Source organism: Dysidea avara, chromosome 15, assembly GCF_963678975.1.
Source record: "Dysidea avara chromosome 15, odDysAvar1.4, whole genome shotgun sequence".
Lineage (NCBI taxonomy): Eukaryota > Metazoa > Porifera > Demospongiae > Dictyoceratida > Dysideidae > Dysidea > Dysidea avara.
Window position 1 is genome coordinate 1,399,990 of NC_089286.1, and position 25,582 is coordinate 1,425,571.

At 39.2% G+C, this 25,582-nt stretch overlaps 1 protein-coding gene across 1 annotated transcript; it reads left to right on the plus strand.

The window, feature by feature from the left end:
* Window positions 1-22,335: 22,335 nt before the first annotated feature.
* On the plus strand, window positions 22,336-25,582 carry LOC136245690 (centrosomal protein of 290 kDa-like). The gene is made up of 2 exons (XM_066037179.1): window positions 22,336-22,498; window positions 23,274-25,582. The coding sequence occupies exon 2, from the start codon at window positions 23,363-23,365 to the stop codon at window positions 23,894-23,896; it is 534 nt and encodes a 177-aa protein (XP_065893251.1). The 5' UTR covers window positions 22,336-22,498; window positions 23,274-23,362; the 3' UTR covers window positions 23,897-25,582.

Below are 25,582 nucleotides of genomic sequence, written 5' to 3' on the forward strand. Positions count from 1 at the left end.
TAGGGCATTGCTCCATTTCCACTTCTTTTTTAAACAGTAGAAGCTTTCTAGTTAAACACTTGAACTTACTTTTCTTCACACCACGCAAATCGGTGTAGTTGTTCTTAATGGAGGCCTCCCTTTAATTGTCCTATTTACTGATGCAAATAAGCTTGATTGACCAAGGCTAAAGTTTAAGAGATCTGCATAATTACACTGTTAAAAATGAAGTTTGACGGTTTTATCCCTCTAGTAGTTACCCAGCAGTTTGACAAAAAATTCCGACTGATTAATCAGAATAAAATGGCTGCTCTATTAGAGTATCTTGTAAGGCTATTTTGGTTAGCACTTTCCCTCTCCATTGCTACTACACCTTGCAATAGGCTTGTTGTAATAGACTTCTATTTTAAAGACTTCCAATTATGCAGGTTGGCAGGCAGTCATTATTAGTTTTGATTTTATCGTTTCTCATGTAGCTATAGCAAAAGTGAGAGTACTTCTGTTCCCATTAACCCAGTTGATGCAAATACTAGCGGAGTAAGTGATGCTAATTATCAGGACTGCCGACAGGGGTGGCCCCAGGTTCCAAAGCTACATTAACTGTAGTTATAGGGCCCCACATTCTTGATTAGCCACAGGCCCCCTAAATTTTCTTGGATTCTCTTGGCGGCCCTGCTAATTATAATTCAACTTCACTAACATGATTAGATATTATTTCAATCAAACAAACCAACCACTGGGGTCACAAACTTAGCTAACCCATGACATCCACGTGCAAGCCAGATAGCCACTCATGTAGTCTCAGAGCATGCAACTAACCAACAATAATTATTGCAGTTTAAACTGTCACGCCACATAGACTATATTCAATTTCGCAAGCCACTATTTGTGACACGTTATTACGAGTAGCCTTCATTCCTTCACTCCCAGCTAGTCTGGCCTCATGCAGTCATCCCATGGCCACGTGTTGCGAGAAGACGTGCCTTGCTGAGGAAGGAAATGTTCACTCACGTAGCTGTCTATAGAGTTCACAATATCGTGAGGAGTACACTGGCTATGTCATGCCATTCAACCGAGGAATGTGACTCCGTAAAACAAATGAAAACGGTAAGTTCACAAAAAGTGAAAATTTTTCTAAGTCAAAGTGGGCCCCAAAAAAAAATTCACCCGGTCCGGGTTATCATAACAGCTGACCATAGCACATTGATAAAAAGTACTGAAACAAGCTGGAGTAGTGCACAGTATTAAATCACAGTAAAACAATAAGTTAAAAAAGTGCTATATCCCTACTGTGCATTTCCATTGTGGTACCACAGTAGAGATATAACACTTATTATTGCTTTAATGTGTTTTAACGTTGTTAACTACTCCAGCTTGTTTCAGTACTTTTTATCAAGGTGCTATGGTTCCTATTCTGGTTGAAAATTCCTAATTTTGTGTACTTATTTGTTAACTTTTTTTGTAAAATAAAATTATCACTAGTGAACCCACGCATACCGCATCAAAAGAAATGGTGCTGTGCCCTTCAACTATTATCATCTGATAAGTGTAGTGCTTCATTGTCAGCTATGTTCAAACTGTTATACAGCATTATGAATTGAGAACTATTCGAAAAGCACTTCTGAAATCAAAGTAGCCACTATGAAGAATACGAATGATTTCCGTTATGAAGAGAAGCCATCATGTGCTATTGCCAAATCGGTGATAATATTTTGTGTTTTAACCTTTTCCTTTGTCCTCCAATTTGTTTAGGTATCCTTTGCTGTCAGCCATCTTGTAGCACGCTAAAGACTGGTATGTTCTTGAAGTTCTTTATGACTCCTGAAATTCTTTTCAGATAGCTGTATTTTGCCTCATATCACATACACCAAACAGAAGTTAGTGGGCCATACCTACATAACAGGGAAGTATTTTTTTATATATATACGAAGCACACTTTATGTATACTACCGTATATATACAAATTTTCGAGGTACGTAATTTTCGCAAATTTTGTGGTTGCTTGGCTTTCCATGAAATTTTCATCCTCGAAAATTAACGATTATCAGGATTAGCTCTATACTTTCTAATAGGTAATCTTAGTGAAAAACAAGTGATCCTCGAAAATAAAACTGCAAAATCCTGAAATTTGTCAATCCACAAAAATTACGCACCTCGAAAATTTGTATGTCTACAGTATAGCTTTCTAATGGAATCCAGACATTAATTGTATGTACCTTGACATATAAGATGAGATATGAATCATGTAGTGGATTTTAGGAGTGAGACGACGCTCTCGGTATAACTGCTTAAATTCGGTCAAGTAATCTCCAATCATTACTTTCAAGTAGGATATACTTGCTACTGTAGTTTGGGGAGCAAAGATGTAATCAACAATTTCTAATAGTTGTAGAAAATGATCCCAATTAGCATCACCCTCTGGAACCACGTCTCCAATCAGCACGGGCAAAAATCTTGCCAAACACCAAGTTTGGATTGCTAAAATTAACAAAAAGTGCTATAAACAAAAATTTAAGTGTATGTTCTTAACCATTTAAACCAAACAATGTTAACAATTTTGTGGTTAGGCTAAATTAATTTCCACCTGTATCACCATATCAAGGATTTTTGTACCGCTGGTCGCTGAGCACAGCCAGGAGTTCATAAGAGCCGCAACGCCTGCAGCACTTATAAACTCTAGGTACAGCCAAGCAGAACCTTGATTATCTGCGGAAATGTTCACCAAAGTTCCACGGCATCTGTCTGGTCTGCCAAGAATACTGAACTCTACACCACTGTCCTTCAGGTAAGCATAATTACATATTACAAGTAGGGGCCGGGGATCATTACTACCAATACTTCTATGTTTACAACAGTGGGTCATCTGTGTCAATAGTGTATATTGAACAGGACTACTGAGAAAGCTATGAAACAAGAAGGGATCACTGGAGTAATCATGGTAAACCAACAAATGACTCAATTAATACTACCAATGAGTCATAATAGAGACTTGATTTAACCATGACCCTTAAGCGTAATATATTTAGGTAGTGCTTAGAACGCGTTTAATCTACTCTGCATCAAAACCTACTTTCCGCTAACAAAATACATTATGGATTGGCTATAAAATTAGTGCTCACACTGAGTCATCATAGGGATTTGTGGGGAGCTTGCAGAAAATTTTGAAGCTTCTGAACTTTTGTTCCAGCCCTAACCATTATCCCTGTCAGTTTACTTCAGTGATCATTCATAGGTTTTGTTAGTTTCCGTAGGTTTTATTTTGTTAGTGAAGTCACATTCTTTATTTTTAATATGTTTAGCAGTATACTGTGTTACTGTGCTATACAATTATCCTGCATACTTTCTCTAGCTCATGGAGATCTTTCATAAATGGTTCCAAGATAGTGTTAATTCTGTACTTCTCCACTGGTTTGTTTTCACTACTGTTACAAGTTGAATGCTGTGCAAAGATGACCGCAGTTTTGGTGGCAAATTACCAACTGAATAATATAAGACTCCTATAATTGTACATAGAAGCAGATTACCATAGACCTTTATGTATGTCACCATGATTTCAATGCTCATTGCTGTAGTTTTACTGACATACCTAGTTTGTGTGTGCTTGCTTTTGATCCTAATGCGTTGCACACCTCTAAGTCATCGTAGTGTAAATGCATTTGTAATGCATATGGGTCTTCTGTAAACAACTGGTGATTTCTAAAGGCTGTCCCATCACAGTAGTCTCTCAGCTTGCCATCTGTGCTCTGGTGACTTTTGAGCAACTATATACTTATAAAATGATTACATTATGTCTATGCATATGTGTTCAGCCACAACTACACAGTTCATCATTTGCTGTAGTGATGCCAACAGCGGCACATCATAACGGTAGTCAGGAGTTTCAGTAGAGTCAGATTCACTGGAATTTTGGGTGTCCGGTTCATTTGTTGATGAGCTTTGCGTATCTTCTGACTGCATTGTAAGTTACCGTTCTGTTAAGGTATAGCATGACTATGATTTTTATACCTAGTTATTGTAAAATTAAAATCAATTCAAAGAATCAGTTTCATGACATAATTATTAGATAATTAATATAAATAACACACTTTTCTTTCAGATAACTCGAATCATGGGTAGTTTAGATATGAAAGGCCTACATAAAAACTGGTGGGAGTCAACTTCTTGTAAAGAGACTCTGGTTGAATGGACCTTATCTCCATTGATGTCATATTTGACAAAATTACCGTAGGGGACTTCATCATGTTTTCATTTGTAGTAACCAAAATGAATTGTTTGCAGCTTTCACAACATGGGATTATTGGACAAAAACTAGTTAGCATGATGTGGCAATGTGAAATAATCACACCAGGCAAAACCAGACCTAAGTTTTGATAAGGATACAAAACTGCTCACATTTGCCTTGTAACTAAGTACGTATGCCTCACCTTGTTGTATATAAATGATTTTGTAGCGAAACACCATCTCTCTTAATACAACCCTGTACAAAATTCCCACACTATTACCATCATTTTTAAGTTGGGACGTCAATGCGGATAAGGTCCATATATACAACATAAATGCTCACACGATCTCTTGACTATAAACTGCTAACAAAACACTAGAATCCTATTGTCTCATTCAAAACACTAGAATCCTATTGTCTCATTCGAACCAGATATGTAGTTTCATAAAAAGTTTTGAAACTTTATTTACTAGGTTTAGGGTTTAAATATAAGTTAATGAATGTGCATATATGCTATATTCTATTGTTTGTCTCCTTGAAGAGACATTTTAAAAGAAATGTTTATAACAAAGTGGTCTTTTTTAACCAATTTGGGTAACAAGAAAATCCAATGTATCATCATGTAAGCTTTGATTGATCATTAGCTAATATTTATCAAGCATTTTGTTGTAGGAGAACATCGACACAGTGGCTTTCTTGGAACGTTTACTCCTCCAAATTATATGATGATTATAAAGGCTCCACTAAATGTCACAGATAAGAAATTACCACATGGTAATATTGATATTATGACACCTGGCACAGACACCATCGCTACATCCAACATTGGTGTGATGATTGTAGATGGGGAGTCAAGCCAAGTGAAGTTGGCCACATCAGTGAAGAGAAAACACACCATACATTCTTTGCAAAGCCATAAGCATGCATGTTTTATATATAGCTATACATGTAATTTACATTTGTGAGGGAGGGACCAAGTATTATCAATACAAAATTTCAGTAAAACCCTAATAGGCTAAAAGCCACCTCAGAATAGTCTACAGTGTAGAAGTGAGTGCCCTTTGCTTAGCTTGTAGTTCACCAAATGTGTTAAGTTAACAGCAAAAAGGCTTTGCATGCACAAATAGGCTTATCTGTAAGCTTCACATTTGCCCTTATTTGAATTTCCCTACTGTAGAATAATCCACAACAAATATGATAGACCATATGGTCTATGCAATTGATGCCAAATCAAACAGAATGTAGCAAGAGAAATAATCTATGCAATGTATGGTAGTATTTACTGCAATATTACTTGTAGAATTCATTAAGGATTCTTCTGTAGTTCCTATCACTAATCATCGAGTTTGGAGGCATATTGCCTCTCCATCGTACTTCAAAGTAAAGACATCTGATTCCATCAAGTTGCATTAATTGCTGTCCCTTGGAAAGAAGTGCCCTAAGGAAATGCCTGGTGATGTTTATCGTATCAAGAAGAACTAGAGCTGTCACCATGCTGCATCTGATCTGTCTCGTACCATGATATTTATTGAAAGTATTATCTTAGATAATATACTGATATCCAATTCAGGAAGTAGCATTCAATGGTCCCAAGCTTATAAGCAAACAAAGTGGCAGTAGAGTAAGATACCATCAAATTTGTAAGCTCAACGGTCTTCACATAATGACACACAGGAAGCATTTGTCTTCAAAATATAGAATAGCTAATTACACTTTTACAAACAAATTCATTACGTCAATGGGAATTGTATAGGAACATGTATTGATAGGTTTTATTCCAATATAGCGAATATACAAATATTCTAGGATTAAATTATGTTGTGTTGAATATGAAACCGTACTGTTGTATAAAATACATTTATTCATTGCAGATTGTGCTGGGTACATCAAAGATCTGTGTGTCATCCAGTACACATTTAAGTGCGAAGAACACAGAAAGTGCTACCTCATGGAAACGTTCATCATCACTCAGATTCATTCATCTGGACACAACCCAGTACTCTACAGAAAATAAAGGATAAGCAGTGCAGTGGCATTACAGTTGTGGCAGAAATTACAAAAGAAGGTGGTGTTGTAGAATGTCATTCATCTAGTTGCTTGCCACAGAACCTCCACCAACTTTCCAATACTAGCTCTTCTAGACATAACCATAATCTACTCTATGCTGTTATGGAGATGTGTATGAAATCAAAGTGTGAAGGAGAAAAGTTTGTCCAGTGTGTCCAAGCTGTACCAGAGCCTTCTGAGCAGCAATTACTTGACATAGAATGCTTCTGTACTTGTGAAGATGAGTTTTCTGTGATGAGGTTTGATCCTACATTTAACTGTGGAAAATTTATGATTACTGTGACTGCTTACAAGTATCTTATGCTGGAAAGGAGTGTTGATGGTACTGTACCTACATTTTTAGGGCCAATGTTAGTACATCAACGAAAACTTAAAGAATTATACCGTTGCTTGATTTCCTCCAATATTGGAGCACACCCTCTCCTTTCGCACATTCTTGCGGTAAGTACAGAGGGTGAAAGCAATTTTATGCAGCGATTCTCCATAATCTATCATTTGCACAACACGTCCGATGTGCAGTTCACCTGATACGTGATATCCAAGAAAAAATGAAGGAAATGGGTGTGTCAAAACAATACCAAACCTTGTTGGTTGAAGATGTTGTGGGATCATTTCATTCACATCATGCAACAGGGCTGTTAGATACCAGTACCTCTGAGGAATTTGATGAAATGCTGCAGTCCATTTGGTAGAAATGAGAAGCAGAGTTCTCACCAAGAAGTCCAGTTGTGTATCAGTGGTTTGTTAAGTATCATGCAGAAAATGTGTGTAACTTCATGATTGTCCCTGTCCATGAAAGATTAGGACTAGCAAAGCCTCCATCGCATTTCACAGGTAATGCTAATGAGAGTATTTAAAATGTCATAAAGCAAGCTTCTAATGTCTAATAGCTAATGTCTAATAAATCAGTCACAGTATTTGAGAAGCAGTGTAGCAAGCTACGTATGTAGTTATAAATAAGGTGTGGTTGGTGGAGGGGAGATCAAGGGCGTAGCTGGGGGGATTTGGACGAACACCCCCCTTCACAGGCAGAATATTTTAAAACTAAAAATCTCATCAAATCTTACAGCCCTGAAGCTCTCCAGTAGCTACTTGCACACTAGTGCTCCTCTGTGCTAATCTTGAGCATCGCATTGCATCAAAGCTGAAATATTGCAAATCATCGAGATCTATTGCATCATGTGATCAGTAGTGCACGTGATGCATGGTGGAAATGGCAAAACACTGTTGATTGGTTGAGTTAGACAGATTACAAGGCAGCAGCTGCGATAAACTTTAGTGATTGTCTTATACATGTGTCAGGTGAGCACAAATTGTAATCAGTTGATATATATTATCTAATGAATGGTTTGTTTATTTGTCACATGTTTCGGACACGTGATGTCTCGAATACATTGGAGTACAAGCCAAATCTCAAGTTACTGACCATCAACAGCAACTAAGCGAGTCAAGTGTGGAGGGTTCCCGTGTGCCAGAAAATTTGAAGTTGGCTGTCTGGAAGTGAAGATTTAGTAGCTACAATAGGTTTATAGTTTCTATAAGCTACATAAACAGCAGTGTGTAGGTTTTAGCTAGCTAGATGCACAAACAGCACCTTTTAATGTTACTGAAAGCACATTTTGTGTATACATTATTTTCGTTCAGATGTGGTCTGCCCAGGCCTTCCCCCAAAAACATTCCCCTTGAAATCCGAACCTCCTTCAATAAAAACTGGCTATGCCCCTACTGTCAGTAGGTAGCAACTTTTGTGTTACAGCTAAGCCAAAAGTCTGGCTACGTCCCTGCATGGTAGACAGAATCGTCGTAGTATTGTATTCTTTTAATATTTGACACTTGTTTTAACCACAATTTAACGTGCACTATTACAACCATCCTATGGAAACTATGCCTGCTCTGTTTACCATGTGTATATATGTTAGGTGCTTGCTTGCATATTTCTGTGCTGACTACGCAGTGATATTTCGGTGATGTACATGTGAGGACAAAGCGATGTGCATGAGAGGACACAATGATCTTTCAGTGATGTACATGTGAGGTCTTTGTGAGGACACAGTGGTAATGTGCATGTCAGGACACAGTGATCTTTTGGTGATGTACATTTGAGATCACAGTGTTCTTTCGGTGATGTGCTTGTGATAACATTTCGGTGATGGCATGTTAGTACACAGTGATCTTTCAGTATTGTCCATGTTAGTACACTGTGATCTTTTGGTGATGTCCATGTGACAATACAGTGATCTTTCAGTTATGTGCATGTGAGGACGCAGTGATCTATTGGTGATGTCCATGTGAGGATACAGTGATCGTTTAGTGATGTACATGTTAGGTCGTTGTGTCCTGATTTACTGATTACTTGACCAACTGTTTGCAGAGAGTAAAGTCCAGGGTTCTCTTTTTCATCATGGATACCTGCTTGTGGAGGTATACCACAGGGAAGTGCCTTAGGGCCACTGTTATTTCTGGTATGTGTCAATGATATGCCCTTCATGGTAACCTCTTGCAGTTTGCTGATGACACAATTCCAATTTGTTCTGGAGATACTTGTGAAGAAGTTGAGAAGAAGTTATCTCACAACCTTGAGCTCATTTCTAAGTGGATTTCTCAGAGTAAGATGTAGCTTAATGTTAACAAATCAAGTGTGATGTGGTTCTCTTTCAAGCACAGCAAAAGAAAGTCATTGATGACCAACCTCTTACAGCTATCACTCAGCAACGCTATTTATCACTCAGCAACGCTATTTTTGATTGTTGTCTTCAGTGGAATGTTCAGGTGTTAAGTGTGTCACAATGCTCTTACTATTTGTATCTCATTGGATGCAGTCACAAACATTCCCTTCTTAAGTTGCTATTGGAGTCCCTCATTTCATTGCACATCATGTATGCTCTAACAGTGTGGGTACCCCCTCTTCTCAATCACCATGTTGGTTGCTTACAGCGTACAGAATAGGGCAGTGAAGGTAGTCTTTTCCCTTAACCAATTTGATCGTGTGTCTACCACATGAACGGCTAGGCTGGCCTAGCATATCAGAAAAAACTAAAATCAGTAGCTTGCCAGCATTTACTGTATTAGTTGCCAGTACCTGCAAATGCAATCCCCAATAACATTAATGGCCGCTCTCACACCTATAACACTCAACATATCTCCACCCTTTCTTATTACATCAGGAGCGTCACCAGTACAAAAAATAACACCATAGCAAAATCACACTATGGAATTATGGCATTTTGTGAGCACACATAAAATTCAATTAAATACTACATGTAATGATACCAATTCTTACCAGTGTTCCGCCATATTCCAAAAATCTGCAACATCCAACATAACTCCAACTTTTCTTCACTACCTGCTGGTACGACAGGAGTGTCACCAGTTCAAAACCTAACATCATAGCTAATCACACTATGGCACTTTGTGTGCACACACAAATTTGATTAAACACTATAGTAGTTAGACACCAAGAGCAAGGGAACTAAGCAATTTAGTAATCCTGATGGCCTGAGGCTGTAGTGTCCTGAACGCAGCGAGGGCACTACTAAGGGCCTGAGGGGTTACTAAGTATATTTTCTGTCGGTTGAATGCAATGAATTAGACAGAAAATAAGCTCCTGCATGAATACTATTGGTGGTCACGTAAGCCTCTCTCACGTGACGTAAAGGTTTATAAGGCTAAGTAAGGTATGATTATTCATTCTGTCATGTAATGTCTAGTGGAGCACTGTGATGTCTAGTGGAGCACTGTGATGTCTAGTGGAGCACTGTGATGTCTAGTGGAGCACTGAGTTTCCTACAAACTGTAGTGATGTCTCTAGAAGCTGATCAATTTACACAACTAATGAACGCCGTCACCACCATGAAGGATGGCATTGAGGCAAATTTTACAGCCAAACTGGACAAATTTCAGTACGAGGTAGAAGCAAGCCAGGCCGCACCTCACAGAAAGTGATTGTGAAGATAAACAAGAAGGCCTATCACTTCAAGAAGAAGGGCAATGAGGCACAGTTCAAATTCAATGGTGGAGGATCACATTGATGCAGCTAAGAAGACCCTGGGGAAGATGGCCCCTACAAGTTACGCAGATAAGGCTTCCCTAGAAAAAACGACCGCAGAGTTTAATCAGGGTAAGGAGGCTATCAGGGTCCTGTAGAAACACAACTGATTGGACTAGAGAGTGGTGGCAGAGTACGAAGCCAACAAACTGGCAGACAACTCCAAAGGCGAGACGAAGCTGTATAAGGCTAAAAAGGAGCGGTATAGCGAAAAGAGGAGAGTCGCATTAGACAATGGGCCAGTTAGAAAATGGGGTAAGGCAGAACCAGCCAATAGACCTGTGGACGTACAGCCCGGACTGCCACCCCTGAAGATGAGACCACTGGGCCCCTGCTACACTTGTGAAGAGAAGATCCTGCAACAAATTCCAGCGATTTATGAATAAGTTGTATGATGTGTGTCACAATGGGGCGAGGTGTCCTGGAAGTGCAATAGGGCTGAGTGTACTCAGTATCAAGCAAGGGCCTAGCCAGGATGTGGCAAACACCAGTGGTGATGGTCTAGAGCAAGTATTGAATAGTCACCTACATGGTATTGACAAGGCTCACAGACAAGAAAAACCGGTTAACAGAGCTTCAGAGCATGCTCCTGATAAGGGTGTACCAGGTGTTGATAATATAAGGGTAGGGAATAGCCTACTGGTGACCAAGAGGTCATCTCAACCAAGCCGGGTAGCTTAAACAAATGTCCTAGCCAAGGGAAAGGTGTGCTCAAGTGAGGCATACTCGACCTCTCCCAAGCCTGACCCAGAAGTTATCCACAGCCTGCTATGCTTTACAAAGTTATTAAGGCCATTAGTAGGATATTGAAGGGGCCAAGGGTTAAGAGTAGTTTTGTATCTGGATGATGAAATAGTGGCTGTCAAAGATCTAGACAAAACTATCGAAACTAGGAAGAAGGTGACGGAAGCTCGGGTCCCATACATAATAAGCAAAATCCCAGTGGGAGCCTGAGCAGCGGTTAATATGACTGGGTTTTGAGATCAACTTGCACGAAGGTCAGCCTTTTATCCCTGAGACAAAGTTGCCAAATACCTGAGAATTACTTAAATCATTATGCAGGTTATACTGGCTAGGCTTTCGGCTAGTGTGATAGGTAAAATAGTTTCTGGTCCTTGGGCCAATTACCCGTCTGACTTGTAGCATGTATGCTGTCCTGAGTACAAGGGTGTCATGATGTCAGCAGTTGGCAGAGGAAAAATCTGAAATATTGTTCTGTCAAAACAAAATCTACCTGTTCAATGGACAGGACCTATGGCCAAAACCATCAGCAATAAGGGCGGTATACTCAGATGCCAGTGATACAGGGTATGCTGGCTACACCGCAGAACATGGCGGTCAAATTGCAAATGGCCAGTGGTCAAAAGAGGATGTAGGACAAAACTCAACATGGAGAGAATTGAGGGCAGTCAGAATGGTCCTAGAATCTAAATTGCAGAATGAAAGGTTGCATTAGTTTACCGATAACCAACATGTAGTGAGAATCGTATTAAATGGGAGCAAGAAGCCTGCCCTCCAACAAGAGGCCCTGGCAATCTTTGACACCTCAGCAAAGGCAAGGATCCATGTGGAACCTGAGTGGATCCCCAGGGAAGAAAACCAAATAACTGATTATAAGTAGGATACTTGACCACGACAACTGGATGCTGAACCCACTAGTGTTTGGGGAATTGGATGCCTTATGGGTACCGCACACAGTAGACAGGTTTGCTGATGGGTACAACTGCTAAATCCGCTGTTTCAACTCCCGCTATTGGTGTCCAGGTTCATAAGCTATCAACACATTCACATGCAATTGGGGCTACGAAAACAAATTGGTGGTGCCCACCTTATTCTTGATCCCATGACTGCTAAAACATGTAGTTTTCAGAATAGTGAAAGTTACTTGTATCTGAACTAGGAGTTGGTACACTATCACCACTATTAATGGATGTAATATTTATTGAAAGCAAGTTAGGATATGTGAATAACAGATAGATTGGTCGAAGAGTCAGATCTGTTATAATCTGAATTGGTGATTAATCATTCTAGACCCACTACAGAAGTGAGCAGTCAGATGCCGGAGATGTATGTGTTGTTGACGTTACTGGTGATGAAGGTGAAGTGCATAGTGATGAGTATGATTATGTAGTACATGTATTTATAGTGACATTTATTTGTTATCTAGTTCCAGTACTGATTAGGATAGTGAGCTGTCACCATTGGATATTGCTGGTACGTTGTTACCAGCCACCTTATACTGGTCGGTAATTACATGCTGTTCAAAGTTATGGAGCTCACCAGTAGGGCTTAATTTAATCGTGGAGGTATACATATTTTTGTGTGATCCTAATGATGACAGTATGGCAGTTGTTAACGAAATACAGGTAAGTTTCACATGTTTTAATTATTTGTATTCAATAATATATTAACTTCCCCTGAGCTATGAATTCTGTGTATTTTTGTATATTTAGAGGTTCTACATGTGAATGGTGGGAACCCAATAATATACCCCCGGTAAATGACAAACATACTTTTTCAACAACATGTTTCCCATGTTTCCCTGTAAAGATTCACTATAGTCTCGCGTAGCGAAACCTTTGGTCCTCATACTTAAATGTAAGTAACTCTTCCAAGTGTTCCTGAAGTTCTGGGTAAGATGAGTCACCATAAAAGCATTCTAATTCATGCTTCAACTCATTGTGTAAGGGGTTTTCTCTCGTAGGAAAGGGTAAAGTATGCGTGAAAAGCTATGAAAGAAGCACAAGTTGTCACTGGGCTGACTGTAGACAATGTAACATTGCCTACCAATCAGCACAGTACCTAGTGAAATAAACTGTCTGTCGAGATGCACAGATTTCTCCAACCTCTTCTTCTTTGCTGTTCTCTCTGGGCTATTGGAAATAACCTTGACATGTGACTTCCATTCAGATCCATATAAATGAAAGATGTATTCTGCTAGCTCAGCACTCGTTGAAAAAGCATTTGTGCATCCCCTTTCTTGTCATGCCACACTCAAGGTTGTCGTTTCTGGGTGGATGATGGACAAGCAACTGGTCCAGAATCTCCAGAAGGCCTCTCTGATTAATGGTTGGCATAAACATCTTTGCTTCCTTCAATTCCTCAGCAGTATCTTCTTGCAGCCATCTGTCTCATCTGTCTGATGAAAATCCTGCTGCATTTAGAAGCTGAGCCATCCAATGGAGCTGATTGTCTCCTATGCTCACCCCATGATCTTTAGCCTGTTGTAAAATTGACTTAAGATTCTTCACATATTCTTCAATCTTCACCTCTTTGTTCACAATCACTCCAAGGGGAACATCATCAGGTGAAGAAGACAGATACTGATTCATTACAGTGAAGCATTCATGAATGCTTACTGTCGTCCTAAACACCATTTCATACCTATTGAAGTATTTAACAATTTACACAAGGTTTTATAAAGCATTTCATACCTGAATCCGTAACAATGTTGTGGAGAAATTCCACACATTTTCTCAGACAGTTCTTCCATTGCAGCATAGTCCTCATCATCTTTATAGAGCAGGGCATCTCCATTGTTATGCTAAAGCTCTTGATGGTATGCACTATGTGAGGATACACCTTCAATTCTATGGACTCATGACCTGGATGCTGGTTCATCAGAAGTAGGATCGACCCAAACCCACCATCCAACTTATAGAACATTGGGTACACTATTCCTTTAATTCTCTCATCCAATCCAAACAGAGGTATGGAGTCACTGTGCACCAGATGGCTAATGTCAAACCTCATGGTTGCTGCTTCTAAATTCATTAAGGTGCTTCACATGGCATATGAGAACTTCTATCCATTGCACACAACATAAACTGTATTCACACTAGCCCTTACCAGGCAGTCTGCCAAGACATGAAGACCAACAGTCACTGTTCTCTTTACCAGCACCTCCTTGTGGTTATGAGGTTGGCACACAATACCATCACTGCTAAGATAGTCTTCAATAGACTTCTTCTGGTTATCATTCAAGTAAGCATAATCCTCCCAGATCATTCACCTACCAAGGTGAATTCAACATATTGATTGTTTGGCATGCTGGAAACTCTTTGAACTCTGTGGTCTTGATTGGCAGCAGAATAGAGTCAATATCAAAAAATCGACTATTATCATCAGCCTGCAGACAAAGGTTGACCGATTAAACAAATGAAATAACTCACCATCTTCTATCAACCGTCATACATGAGAGCTTCTTATTTGGTGGAGGCTGTCAACTTGGTTGATGCATGACATAATCTTTCTTCTTAGCTACTATATAGATGCCTACTTCTTATGATCAACTAAATCTTTCAGGCCAAAAGCAGTACAATTGTTTCTAAGATCAACAGAGAAATAGATTATCATTTTTATATTGATTGATTTGTATGTAGTTGAGCAGGATTCACAGCTGTGCCTTTTTTCTGAAATTAATACCAAATACTAAATACTAGAAATGAATCAGAAGATGGGAAACCTTTTAAATCCTGCTTTTAAATCCTGTTTTTAGAGCAAATGCAGCAAAGTGACTTAAACCAAAAGCTGACCATGTCAATCCTGGAATATTTTATCTTTGAGCTAATAATTATAGTTCGCTGCCACTTAAGAAAAGTCTCTTTCAACACTTGTCTTTTAGTTCTCTTCGATTTCGAACTCAATTCTCTCTTGCCAGTACAGGCAGTACTGGACATGCAAACGCTGCTTGAAGCACTGGAAGCCTTTTATATTAATAATTACGTAAGCGCTCGTGTTTACAGACATGTGCGTTTATGTTTAAAATGGCTTCCAGTGTTTCAAGCAGCGTTCACACGTCCAGTACTGGCAAGAGAGGATCAAGTTCGAACTCGAAATCGAAGCGAACAAAAAGACAAGTGTCGAAGGAGACTTTTCGTAAGTGGCAGCGAATCTACAAGATGGAACATCAGTCTATGGCTTGGTTGCATGCCGAAATTGATGACGAAGACAAATTGTGTGTGTCAACGCTTTGGTGTGTTGTTTGTAGAAAGTATGAAAGCAAAATATGTGGGCACAAGAATTTCTCTAAGACATGATCGATGGTTCCAGCCATCATAAGACGAGTAACATCACTGACCATGCCGGGAGTGAACAGCACAAGTCAGCTATGATGCTTTTTCGGAGGGACCAAGCCAAAAGTAGGCATTAACCAATCACCAGTTACAGCCCTATTGTTCAAAGTCTGTTGTCGTCTGCCATAGATCCAACTGTGAGAGAGAGAGTGAAGAAGTTTGACATCAGTATGGTGCTTGCAAAAGAGCATATACCTTTTTTGAAATACCCATCAATCCATGAATTGGAAGAGAGACATGGAGTGGATCTTGGCTCGACATCTAAAAACAGGGATTCTGCTCGTACTATTGTTCACTACATAGCGGAGAGCCAAAGACAGCAGTTTCATGCTAGCCTAACAACATGCAATTTCTACAGTGCTCTAATGGATGCTTCTACTGATAAAGGACATGTGGAGAATGAGTTGTTTGTAATTCTACATTGTAAGAGTGATGGAAGTTACCACCCATGCAAGGTACTTGTGTGTTGGAGCCGACTAAGAGTGATGCAGATGGGCTAGTACAGTGTCTTGGTACAGCACTGAAGACTATGGGAATAGATGATATACTCCAGAGAGAGAAGGTCCTTGATGTAAATCAGCACCCTGTCCTTGTTGGCTGTGGAACTGATGGTGCATCAGTAAATGTTTCTGCACAAAATGGTATGCAAGGAAAGCTTAAAGCTGTCTTACCTTGGTTGCACTGGTCATAGTGCTATGCACATCGACTGGAACTTGCATGCAAGGATGCCTTTACAAGCCAACTCTTTCATGACATTGACGAAATGTTGCTATGGTTATACTACCTATATGAAAAGTCCCCAAAAAAGTGTCGGGAACTTTCAGATCTTATTGGTGACTTGAAGGAGGTATACAATTTACCCCAAGGGGGAAACTTACCTGTACGAGCCAGCGGAAGTCGCTGGATAACGCACAAGCGTAAGGCTTTACAGAGTGTTGTGGATTGATACGGAGCTTACCTCAACCATTTGGCAACTCTTGTGGAAGACAGATCAATCAAGAGTGTGGATAGGCAACATTTTTTTTTCATGTAAATGTACAAAAAATTTCCTGGGTGGGACATGCCCCCAGAATGCTCGGGCTTCGCACACTGTGCAGTGACTTTAATGTGTCAGACCGGTCTCACTGATAGCCGACCAAGTCATGTAGTGGTCTGACAAACTTCAGTCCAATGTAAAAAAGTTATTTTCATCCCTGTGTTGACAGTTGTGGTGGGGTGAAATAGGGTATCAGTTGTATTAGTGGATGTGTTTGTGATAACTACAAATACAAACACATCAATTAAACCAGAAACTATCACAGTTTCCAGAAACTATCACAGTTTCTGGTTTAATTGATGTGTTTGTATTTGTAACTGAGATGGTGTGTCGGTTTAATTGATGTTGTGTTTGTATTTGTAGCTGAGATGGTGCGCAATCAAGAGCAAGTGAGTACATGTGTGGGTGTAGTTGATTAGTGTTACGTGTCATATTTGTGTGCCTAGTCACAGGTAGTTGAATACCGTAGTGTGTTTTTATATAAATATGTGAGCTACATTGTTTAGTGTGTTTGTGAATGATAGTAGGGTGGTATAGTGAGTAGTGATTGTATAATGATATCATAGTTCTGTAGTGTCAAAGGTGGTACTCAACACTGTTGCCAGTTAATATGCAAGCTTGAGCCCTTGTCCATTGTTATTGTATCTTGAACAACGACGTGTGGGGTCAAGTGCAAAACTGGGAGCAGTTGTTATAGGTGCTGTATACCATATCTTGTTGTGTACACCAGTGAAAAGGGTTTGTCTTGTGGGAATAGAACTGTATGGTGGCCAACCGGGGTGAGCTCAACTGTTGTGGGTCATCCGCATAGGAGCCTGCACCCCTTATCATTAGACTTAGATAATGGTACGGATAGGACCAAGTGCGTGACCGACAACTGGGTGGGCAGGCTAAACGGTGCTATTTGTGGGTGGTGTGGTATCAGTCAAGAGAGGTTATAAGGTGGTTTAGAGGTTGCACTTGTGTATCATAGTGATTGTGTTCATACTTGTAGTGATATATTAGTCAGTAGGATAGAGGTGTTAATATTACGACAGGGGATTATCAGGACATGTTTTAAGTGTCATGGTTGTATTTATAGAACATGCCATTGTGGCTAGAATTTATCACTTGGGGATCAATGATTAGTTGTTGAGAAAGGTTTGCTGTTTCAGAGGTAGGTGTCTGGTGGTGAACAGGGGTGTACTATTTTAAATAGGAGCAGTGTTTTGTGGTTAAATAGAGGTGTGCTATATTTAGAAATAGTGTCCAGTACTTAGGGTTAGTAGTGAATAAGGGTGCACTACTTTAGTTAACAGTTGACAGGTCTGTGACTTTTAAGTGGTGGTTGACAAAGATGTACTAGGGTTAGAAACAGTTGATATGGTTCTCTGCTTTAGGAGCAGTGTGCGGTATAGTGAACAGTGTCTATCATTTAGGAGCTGTGGGCATTAGTTGAGGGAGTCTAGTATCAGTTAGTTTGGGTTAGGGTACAGTAAGAACTTAGTTTTGAATTGTGCATGGTTGAAGGATAATGTTGGTTCAATTGATTTGAGGTAGTGTCATTTTTGTATTGTCAATATGTCATTTTAGAAGTAGTGTGTGGTGGTTGACAGGGTCTACTGCTTTAGGGGCAACGTGTAAAGAGCTGTGGGCATTAGTTGAGGGAGTCTAGTATCAGTTAGTTAGGGTTAGGAAGAAGAGAAGAAAAATGAAGAGTGGTTCAGCAACTGAAAGGGTGAATAAACAAGATGATAATCAAGATAAAGACAATGAGCAGAATCAAGGTAAAGGAGCTAAAGGAAGAAAAACACCTCGGTGTAAACTAAAAAGGACTCTACTGGTGAAAGAGGGAAGGGACAAAAAAGAGTCAAGAAAAAGAAGGTGATGCTACCAATAAGGGACAGAGGTATGTTGATTAAGTATATGCATTCAAGTAAATCTGTGAAATGTTAATGTTATTCCTTGCCACTTGTGATCATGAATGTTAGCAACTTGCTCTGGCACAAAGTAGTTGTTGGTTGATGGCAAAAGTACTTCCTTCAGAATTTCTGTATCTCTTTTGTCATAAGTGGAATATTCTGGATATACTTGCCAAAGGAGGAACCATATCCCTTTTCTTCAAAGTGACACTTATTGATTAGCTTGTATTGAAGGAACTGCTGTAACTTTTTTACCTATTGGTGTGCATGTTGGACCACAAGGCTTAATGCTTTGTTAGCTGTAAAAACCGCATGGGGTGCTATGGTGTTGTGATGTCACACGTCTGCATTGGTTACTTCTGGTGGATACTTCGCAGAGTAATACAATTTTTCAATTGGTTCACCACAAGCTATATCTCTTGCATAAACATCAAGTCCCTCTGGTAACTCAAGATCACTCATTGATGCACCGTATGTAAAAGTGTAATCTCTTAAATCTCTTTTGAGCTGTAAACGTTGGGCTACTTTAAGCTTATGTTGAGAATAGAGCAATCTCCAGCTATCACATTCTTCACAATGCAGCATCATATCAACATTCCTTACATGCCACTACTGCCGTTTTTTTAGCTGCAATTGCTTTAGTTGCTATAGCCAACTACTTTAGCTACAGCCACAGCAAACTGCTATAGCTGCAGCTTCATTAGCTGCTGTTTTAGCTGGTGCTACTGTGCAGCAATTTCTTAGCTGGAGTTTCTTTAGTTGCTGTATAGCAGCTCCTGCTGCTTGTACTGCTTAAATTTAGGTGCAACTTATTTTAGCTGTTGCTATTGCTGCTGCTATTGCTGCTGTCGCATCAACAACTGTTGCTACTACTTTTCTTAAGTACTGCTTTACCTATTGTGTAGTTTGCTGCATTGCTGCTGTTTTAATTTCTTATGCTTTTGTTAGCTGCTGCAATTATGAATTATCTGCTACAGTGAAACCACACTTAGTGGCCACCTTATTAATAAGACCACCTTGATATAGTGGCCAGGTCCAGAAAGTCCAAATGTATCTTCCATACTATTTCATTGATTTCATTTTTGTTAATAGGGCCACCTCATTAATAAGGCAGTGCTCGAAATAGTGTCAAAATATTCTGCTGTCAAAATGTCTGGACAAAGTCACCAATGACCTGTCATTAATTGTGGTTGTCCAGTCACATTCAAAATGTACTTGCATGCTCATTCTAGGGGGGCTGAGGAGATGCTCCCCAGGAAATGTTTTTAGAATTACAACATCTGAGATCACATCTGGAAGCATTTTGAAAGGGTAAGTTTAAACTGTGAATGACTTACAAACATTGAAGTATAATTAATTTATTATTGACAGGAAACAAGAATTGATCAGTTTGTGTTATTGTATTTGTATCTTACATGTAGAGGTCTAGCTAATATCACAATAAAATTAATGTTACAATTATTGAAAGTATTATTACACTGATAATTACAGTAAGTGATATGGTCATAAAGTCATAGCTATAGCTAATTCCGTCAGTAATGTCAAGCTCACAAATAACTCCCATCTTAGTCAGGGCTGCCCAGAGAAATTAAGGGGCCCAGGACAAAGAGTTAAAGTGGGGCCCCAGAGACAAGGAGGTTTACATTCTGAATCACAACTTCACCCAAGCAGACCAAAAAAAATGGTCATTACATGCTGACAATGACAATAGCTACCCCTCACCAACCATATCTCCTTATCTATAAGTTTGCTACTGAAGAATACTGTGACTGCTCTATTAGAGTATTTAGATCTGATTGCTCTATTAGAGTATATCGATCTTTTAAACAGGTATTCAAGGGGGCCCGGGGCAAAATACCCAAGTTGCCCCCCCTTGGGCGGCCCTGATCTTAGTTAATTAAGGTGTTTTTTTAGTGATTGTATAAACAATATCCATTTTTCTTTTATTCTTCAACCTGGTAGCCTTGCTAAGGTTGGCTTGAGCCATTGCCCTTGCAATTGGTACATAATTCCATCAAGCTACTGGCTGCCTCCTTGGCCTCTAAATGCCATTGGTCGCTTGTGCATATGTGACTGAATTTGACAAAACCCGGCTTCGATACACAAAGCTTTGTTAGGAGATATGGCAATTTTAAGTAATCATTGTGTAATAACTTCCCAGTGCCTACAGCTGTGCAAACACAATTTGCACCAAGTATGCATCTATTTACTAGCTATCACTGAGTGGGTGTATACATTTCTGATACCCAAAATTAGCCCTGTTTTGGGCAGCTTTTCTCGAGCGGGTAATAATATCACAGGTGGTAGTAATAGGGTGGGGGCAGTGGGTGGGCTTAATATAGGGGTATAAAATGAAGCAAGAAGACGATTGGAATCCAGAAGCTAAGTTTGGGCTCTCCATGCCCCTCCATGGCCCTCAAATCACTCCAAATTGACTGAGAGCACTAATTGGCGAACTCTCTGTGAAGTCCCAGCTCACTACACACCATTATCACAAAGCCATGGTAGGGTTACCAATGTAAAAAATCAACATCTTCAAAATTATATGCTACCTGCTGTTACATGTTCGACTAACTCTCACTTGAATACAGCTGCAGTGGCGACTAATTCTGTTGCCTTCTTGGGGTACAAATCGATCGAAATATCTGCAAATCACGAGACTACGAGCGATATCTCTCAGTAGCCTTAATCTTTTCTTCTAATACTGGAGTTAAACCTTCCTCTGTGAGTAAACCTTCACCTAAAAAGATTGGTAGTTTGATTGGCGAAGCAGGTTGCCCGCTGCTGCATCATTTACACAAATTTTCTTGCTCCAAAATCGGGTTTTCGTCCACGGAGACTAAATGAATGATAGCCAAAACTTCCTCACACCACAGTAGTAACCATCCATCAACAAAGAACTCACATATGAAGTATGGTTAACTTTGAAGTTTGTTAACCATCTGGCTGAACGGTGATCAAGATAGAATTCGACGAATATGGTCTTTTCACTTGACAAACACTACTAGAACGTCAAATCACATTACGGTGGAGCTCAGTGAGCGGCCATTAAGTCACAGTCGGGGCAGATTTCAAGAGGTCGCGTTATTGAAAATGATTACGGCCTCAACTGTCGATAGGAGCCTGTAAAAATATTCTTGAAAGTGTTACGTTAAATTTGGCGCGAATTTTGAACACTGTCTTACTGTGACAGACAGTCTTGTCTTGTAGTTGGGTGAGTATAACTGTGCGTAGCAGTTTAACATACGCATAAAACTGTTGTATTGCAGTGGATTATTCGTAGTTTGGCTGGTTGGCTGGTTTACTTCACTGTTTGGATTGTAGCTTTAGCTACCAGGAGAGAATGGCTTTAAGGAAGGAGGCAAGCTGCCTTAATTCAGGTATTACAGTAGTTTAATTAATTTATTACATCAGGCATAAACTATCTAGGTTTAAGCATTGTTACCTTAGCTAATTGCTCAGAAAGTCAAAGGGATCAACTGCATAGCTATATACACACACCGACACACATACACACACACAAATGTGAAATTCAATTTTACATGCAGTATTAGCTATGTTAGTTGCTGCTAATAGTTAGCTAAAACCATGTCTGATCATTATCATAACAGCTACTTTCTAAGAACCTTCCGTGATAGGAACTTGTTATCTATTTCTGCCATCGAAGCTAGTACTCTGAATTGTTTTTCAAGTCACTTATTTATTGTTTATATTTAGTTGTAATTGTAACATATGTACTGTAATATTACTGATTTTGCATCCTAGGCAAACCAGCTGTGCTGCCTGCCCAGTAATTAATAATAAAGAATATAAAGAATGTCAAATAATTGGCTAATGGTTCTAAACAGCAAAAGTGAAGTACATACGTGTACAGTGGTATGCATTTATTTGTAACATGTTCACTTATATAGGTAATGAAGGTCTGACATATGGTCAGATTATTGATATATTTGAAGAGTGAGATCAGACATCTCCTGGTGATGCTACGCACTTGACTGCCGTCGAATGTTGGGCGACCAGGCAGGTTTTATGACACCATTGTGCGTATTGTTGCTCCAACATGTCCAGCTTTGCAGAATGAGAAAGTTGCTCTCCATGGAACACCACTTCATTCATATCGTAAAAGAGTATGGATACCACGAATAAGGAACCCAAACAGTTCACTTGCTAAAGGTACAGTAGTATATTTGTACGTGTGTGTGTGTGTGTGTGTGTGTGTGTGTGTGTGTGTGTGTGTGTGTGAGTGAGTGTGAGTGTGAAGGGGGTATGTATGTATGTACCGTATTTCCTCGTATAAAAGTCTGGGCTTTTATTTCGTTCCCAGCATTTTTGACCCAGCCTGTAAACGAATAGGGCCTTTATTTGATTATTTTGGATATTTTAGCTTCGAAACCTTTGGATGTTATGTAGCCTTCGAATGTTGTTTTACCCCACCAAAGCTTTGTAATCATGGATAATGGCATGTCAAACCAGCTGTAAAGGGTTGTTGCTATATAGTGACAAAGTTCTAGTGTACTTGTTGTTCAACCAGCTGTGTGTAACCACCTATTACAGTTATAACAATAAGGTGGAACCTTGTACTGTTGACATAACATTAGTAACAAAGGTTCGAAGCACCTTTTCCCCAGAAGCTTCGGAGGCCAAAATTTAACCTTTGTTCCAGCCCTAGTATGTATGTTGTATGTATGTATGTATGCATGTATGTATGTATGTATGTATGTATGTATGCATGTATGTATGTATGCATGTATGTATGTATGTATGTATGCATGTATGTATGTATGTATGTATGTATGCATGTATGTATGTATGTATGCATGGATGTATGTGTATCATGTATGTGTGTATATTTGTATGGATGTATATATGTATGTATGTATGTAATAATAGTTATGCAATCAAGTGTTACTGTAAATTCTGCTCATTAATTTTATGGTGTTTGCTGTAGGTGCTGTGGATTTTCCACAAGAACTTGTTGCCTATGGATTGAGTGATGAGTTACTTGCTCGATTATTTGAGGAAGTACTAAGCAGAAAGATGCCACTCAGCTGGTGTTTAAATGTCCCTCCAAATGTTGATTTCTACCAAAAATTGCACCCCTATCTTATAAAATCGCATGTAACTTGCAAGGCTTCTAAGATATCAATAGGAAAATTTTATTTAGCAATTGATAAATTCCTTCTTGAAAAGACAGATCGACCTGACAATGCATATCGTTTCATTGACAATCTGACAAAAGCAAAGTACACCTCCAGCAAACCAGTTGATTATGGATGTAGAGCAGTAATTGAAAGACAATTTGAAGAATGTCAGAAACAATTAGAGGATATGAATATTGAAGTCACTGAGTTGAAGGGAAAGTTGGAAGAATCACATCATAAAATGCAATCTGCACATGATGCTTTACGCGCTGTAACGAATGAGAAATCGTCGCTGCAATCAGAGAAGCTTATTGCTGAAAGGAAAGCTATGAAATACAGAGAAGATAACGATATGATGCAAAAGGATTGTGAGAAGTTGATTGAGGAAAATTTAGATCTGTCGGCTACCATTTTGGATGTACGAGATTAGTTAAGTAAACATGACAATGAGATTACTTATGATGACTGCCAAGCAACGTCAAATGACTGTGAATTTATGGCAAGCTTACCTCCACACAACCACAGCTGCAATGCCTCTAGTTTTACCATTCAAACAAAACAAGGTAGACGATATTCCCCATCTATCCGAAAGCTATATTACACTTTGCTGGCTGATGAAGTACCAGCTTCAAGTATTTCCAACATTGTGAAAAGTGTGGTTAAATGTTTTAACCCAGGTGTTGATGTGGAAAGTCTAGTTTTGCCGCAAAGGTCATGTGCCAATTATATGTGCAGAGATGAATTAAGAACTATTAGTAATGCACACAAAGCCACTGCTCTTACTGAATGTGGTACAAAAGGTTTTGCAATGAACACAGATGGAACAACAAAAGGACAACGAAAACTTGGAGGTTTGGCTCTGAACAACATGACCATCAGTGTTAATGAGCTATCCAATGGCTCTGCTGATACAAGAACTTGAACAAGCCCTAGAAATTGCATTAAATAAAGATCACGTAGTCTTTAAATCTGAAGCTACATTGTATGGAAAGAATGTAAAAGTTAACCATCGCCTTCATACAAAAGCAATGCCAGTACACAAAAAGTTGTTTGATGTGAAAGATGATGATGTGAGTATACTATATCCTATGCTGGCTGCTGGCGCTACAAAGATGAAAGAAAAACTGTGTACATATGCACAACAACTCCCAGGGGGTAGGTATTGGAGTCCAGATAACTCAATCATCAAAAAGCAATTATCAACGTTAAAACCAAGTAATGACTTGTGTGAATCAATCCTTGGACTCAATGATTATTTAACCACAAAAATCCCAAATTTGAATCAACAATCAATTTCCAACCTTGTAGAAATCAAGAAGAACCATAGCATTATGTGGCTGAATTCTCTTGATGACACTGAACAAGCCAAGTTAATTAACTTGGCTACTGATTTACGCCAGCCAGTAGGCAGAGAATACAGGTATCATACACAACAAGTAGCACAGGAAAGACAACAAAGAATGGTGAAGGTCCATGTGAAGCAGGAGGCTATGAAAGTGAAAATACAGAAGGAGAGTGACCACCTCGCAAAGGAACATCTCGTCTCAACTGCTAAAGAACTTCAAGATTTAATTTATGAGATAGAAGAAAGTGACATTTCTACTTCCAAAAAGAAGGCACAGAAGCTATCTCTTTTAAGACGTCAAGTAAACATACGCAAGAAGGTTCTTGGACAAAAGATAAACATAGTGTTCACTTGATCAGGAAGGCAGCGATCTATAAATGATCTAGAAAAGGAACTAGCAGAAGCTATTGACCAGGACAGCTCAAACAATTCTGAGTATGTCAAACAGCCTAGCACATTGATCGGAAGGCAGATATCCCACAGATTTAAAGTGGGAGAATCTGAATATAAATGGTACAGGGGAATCGTCCTTGAGTATGATTGTATGGCTAAAATGCACCTTGTTGAATATGATGATGATGAGGAACCGTCCCTTTTTGATCTAAACATAGACTTACTCAGTGGTGATTTAGAAATATTGGACTAATAGCTACAAGGGATTTGTCTTTTTAACAGTATACTTGTCTTTTACTATAGAGTAAACTTAGTTATATCTTGACTATTTGTCTTTTAACTGTATTTATTTTCAGTAAAGGTTATACGTTATTAATT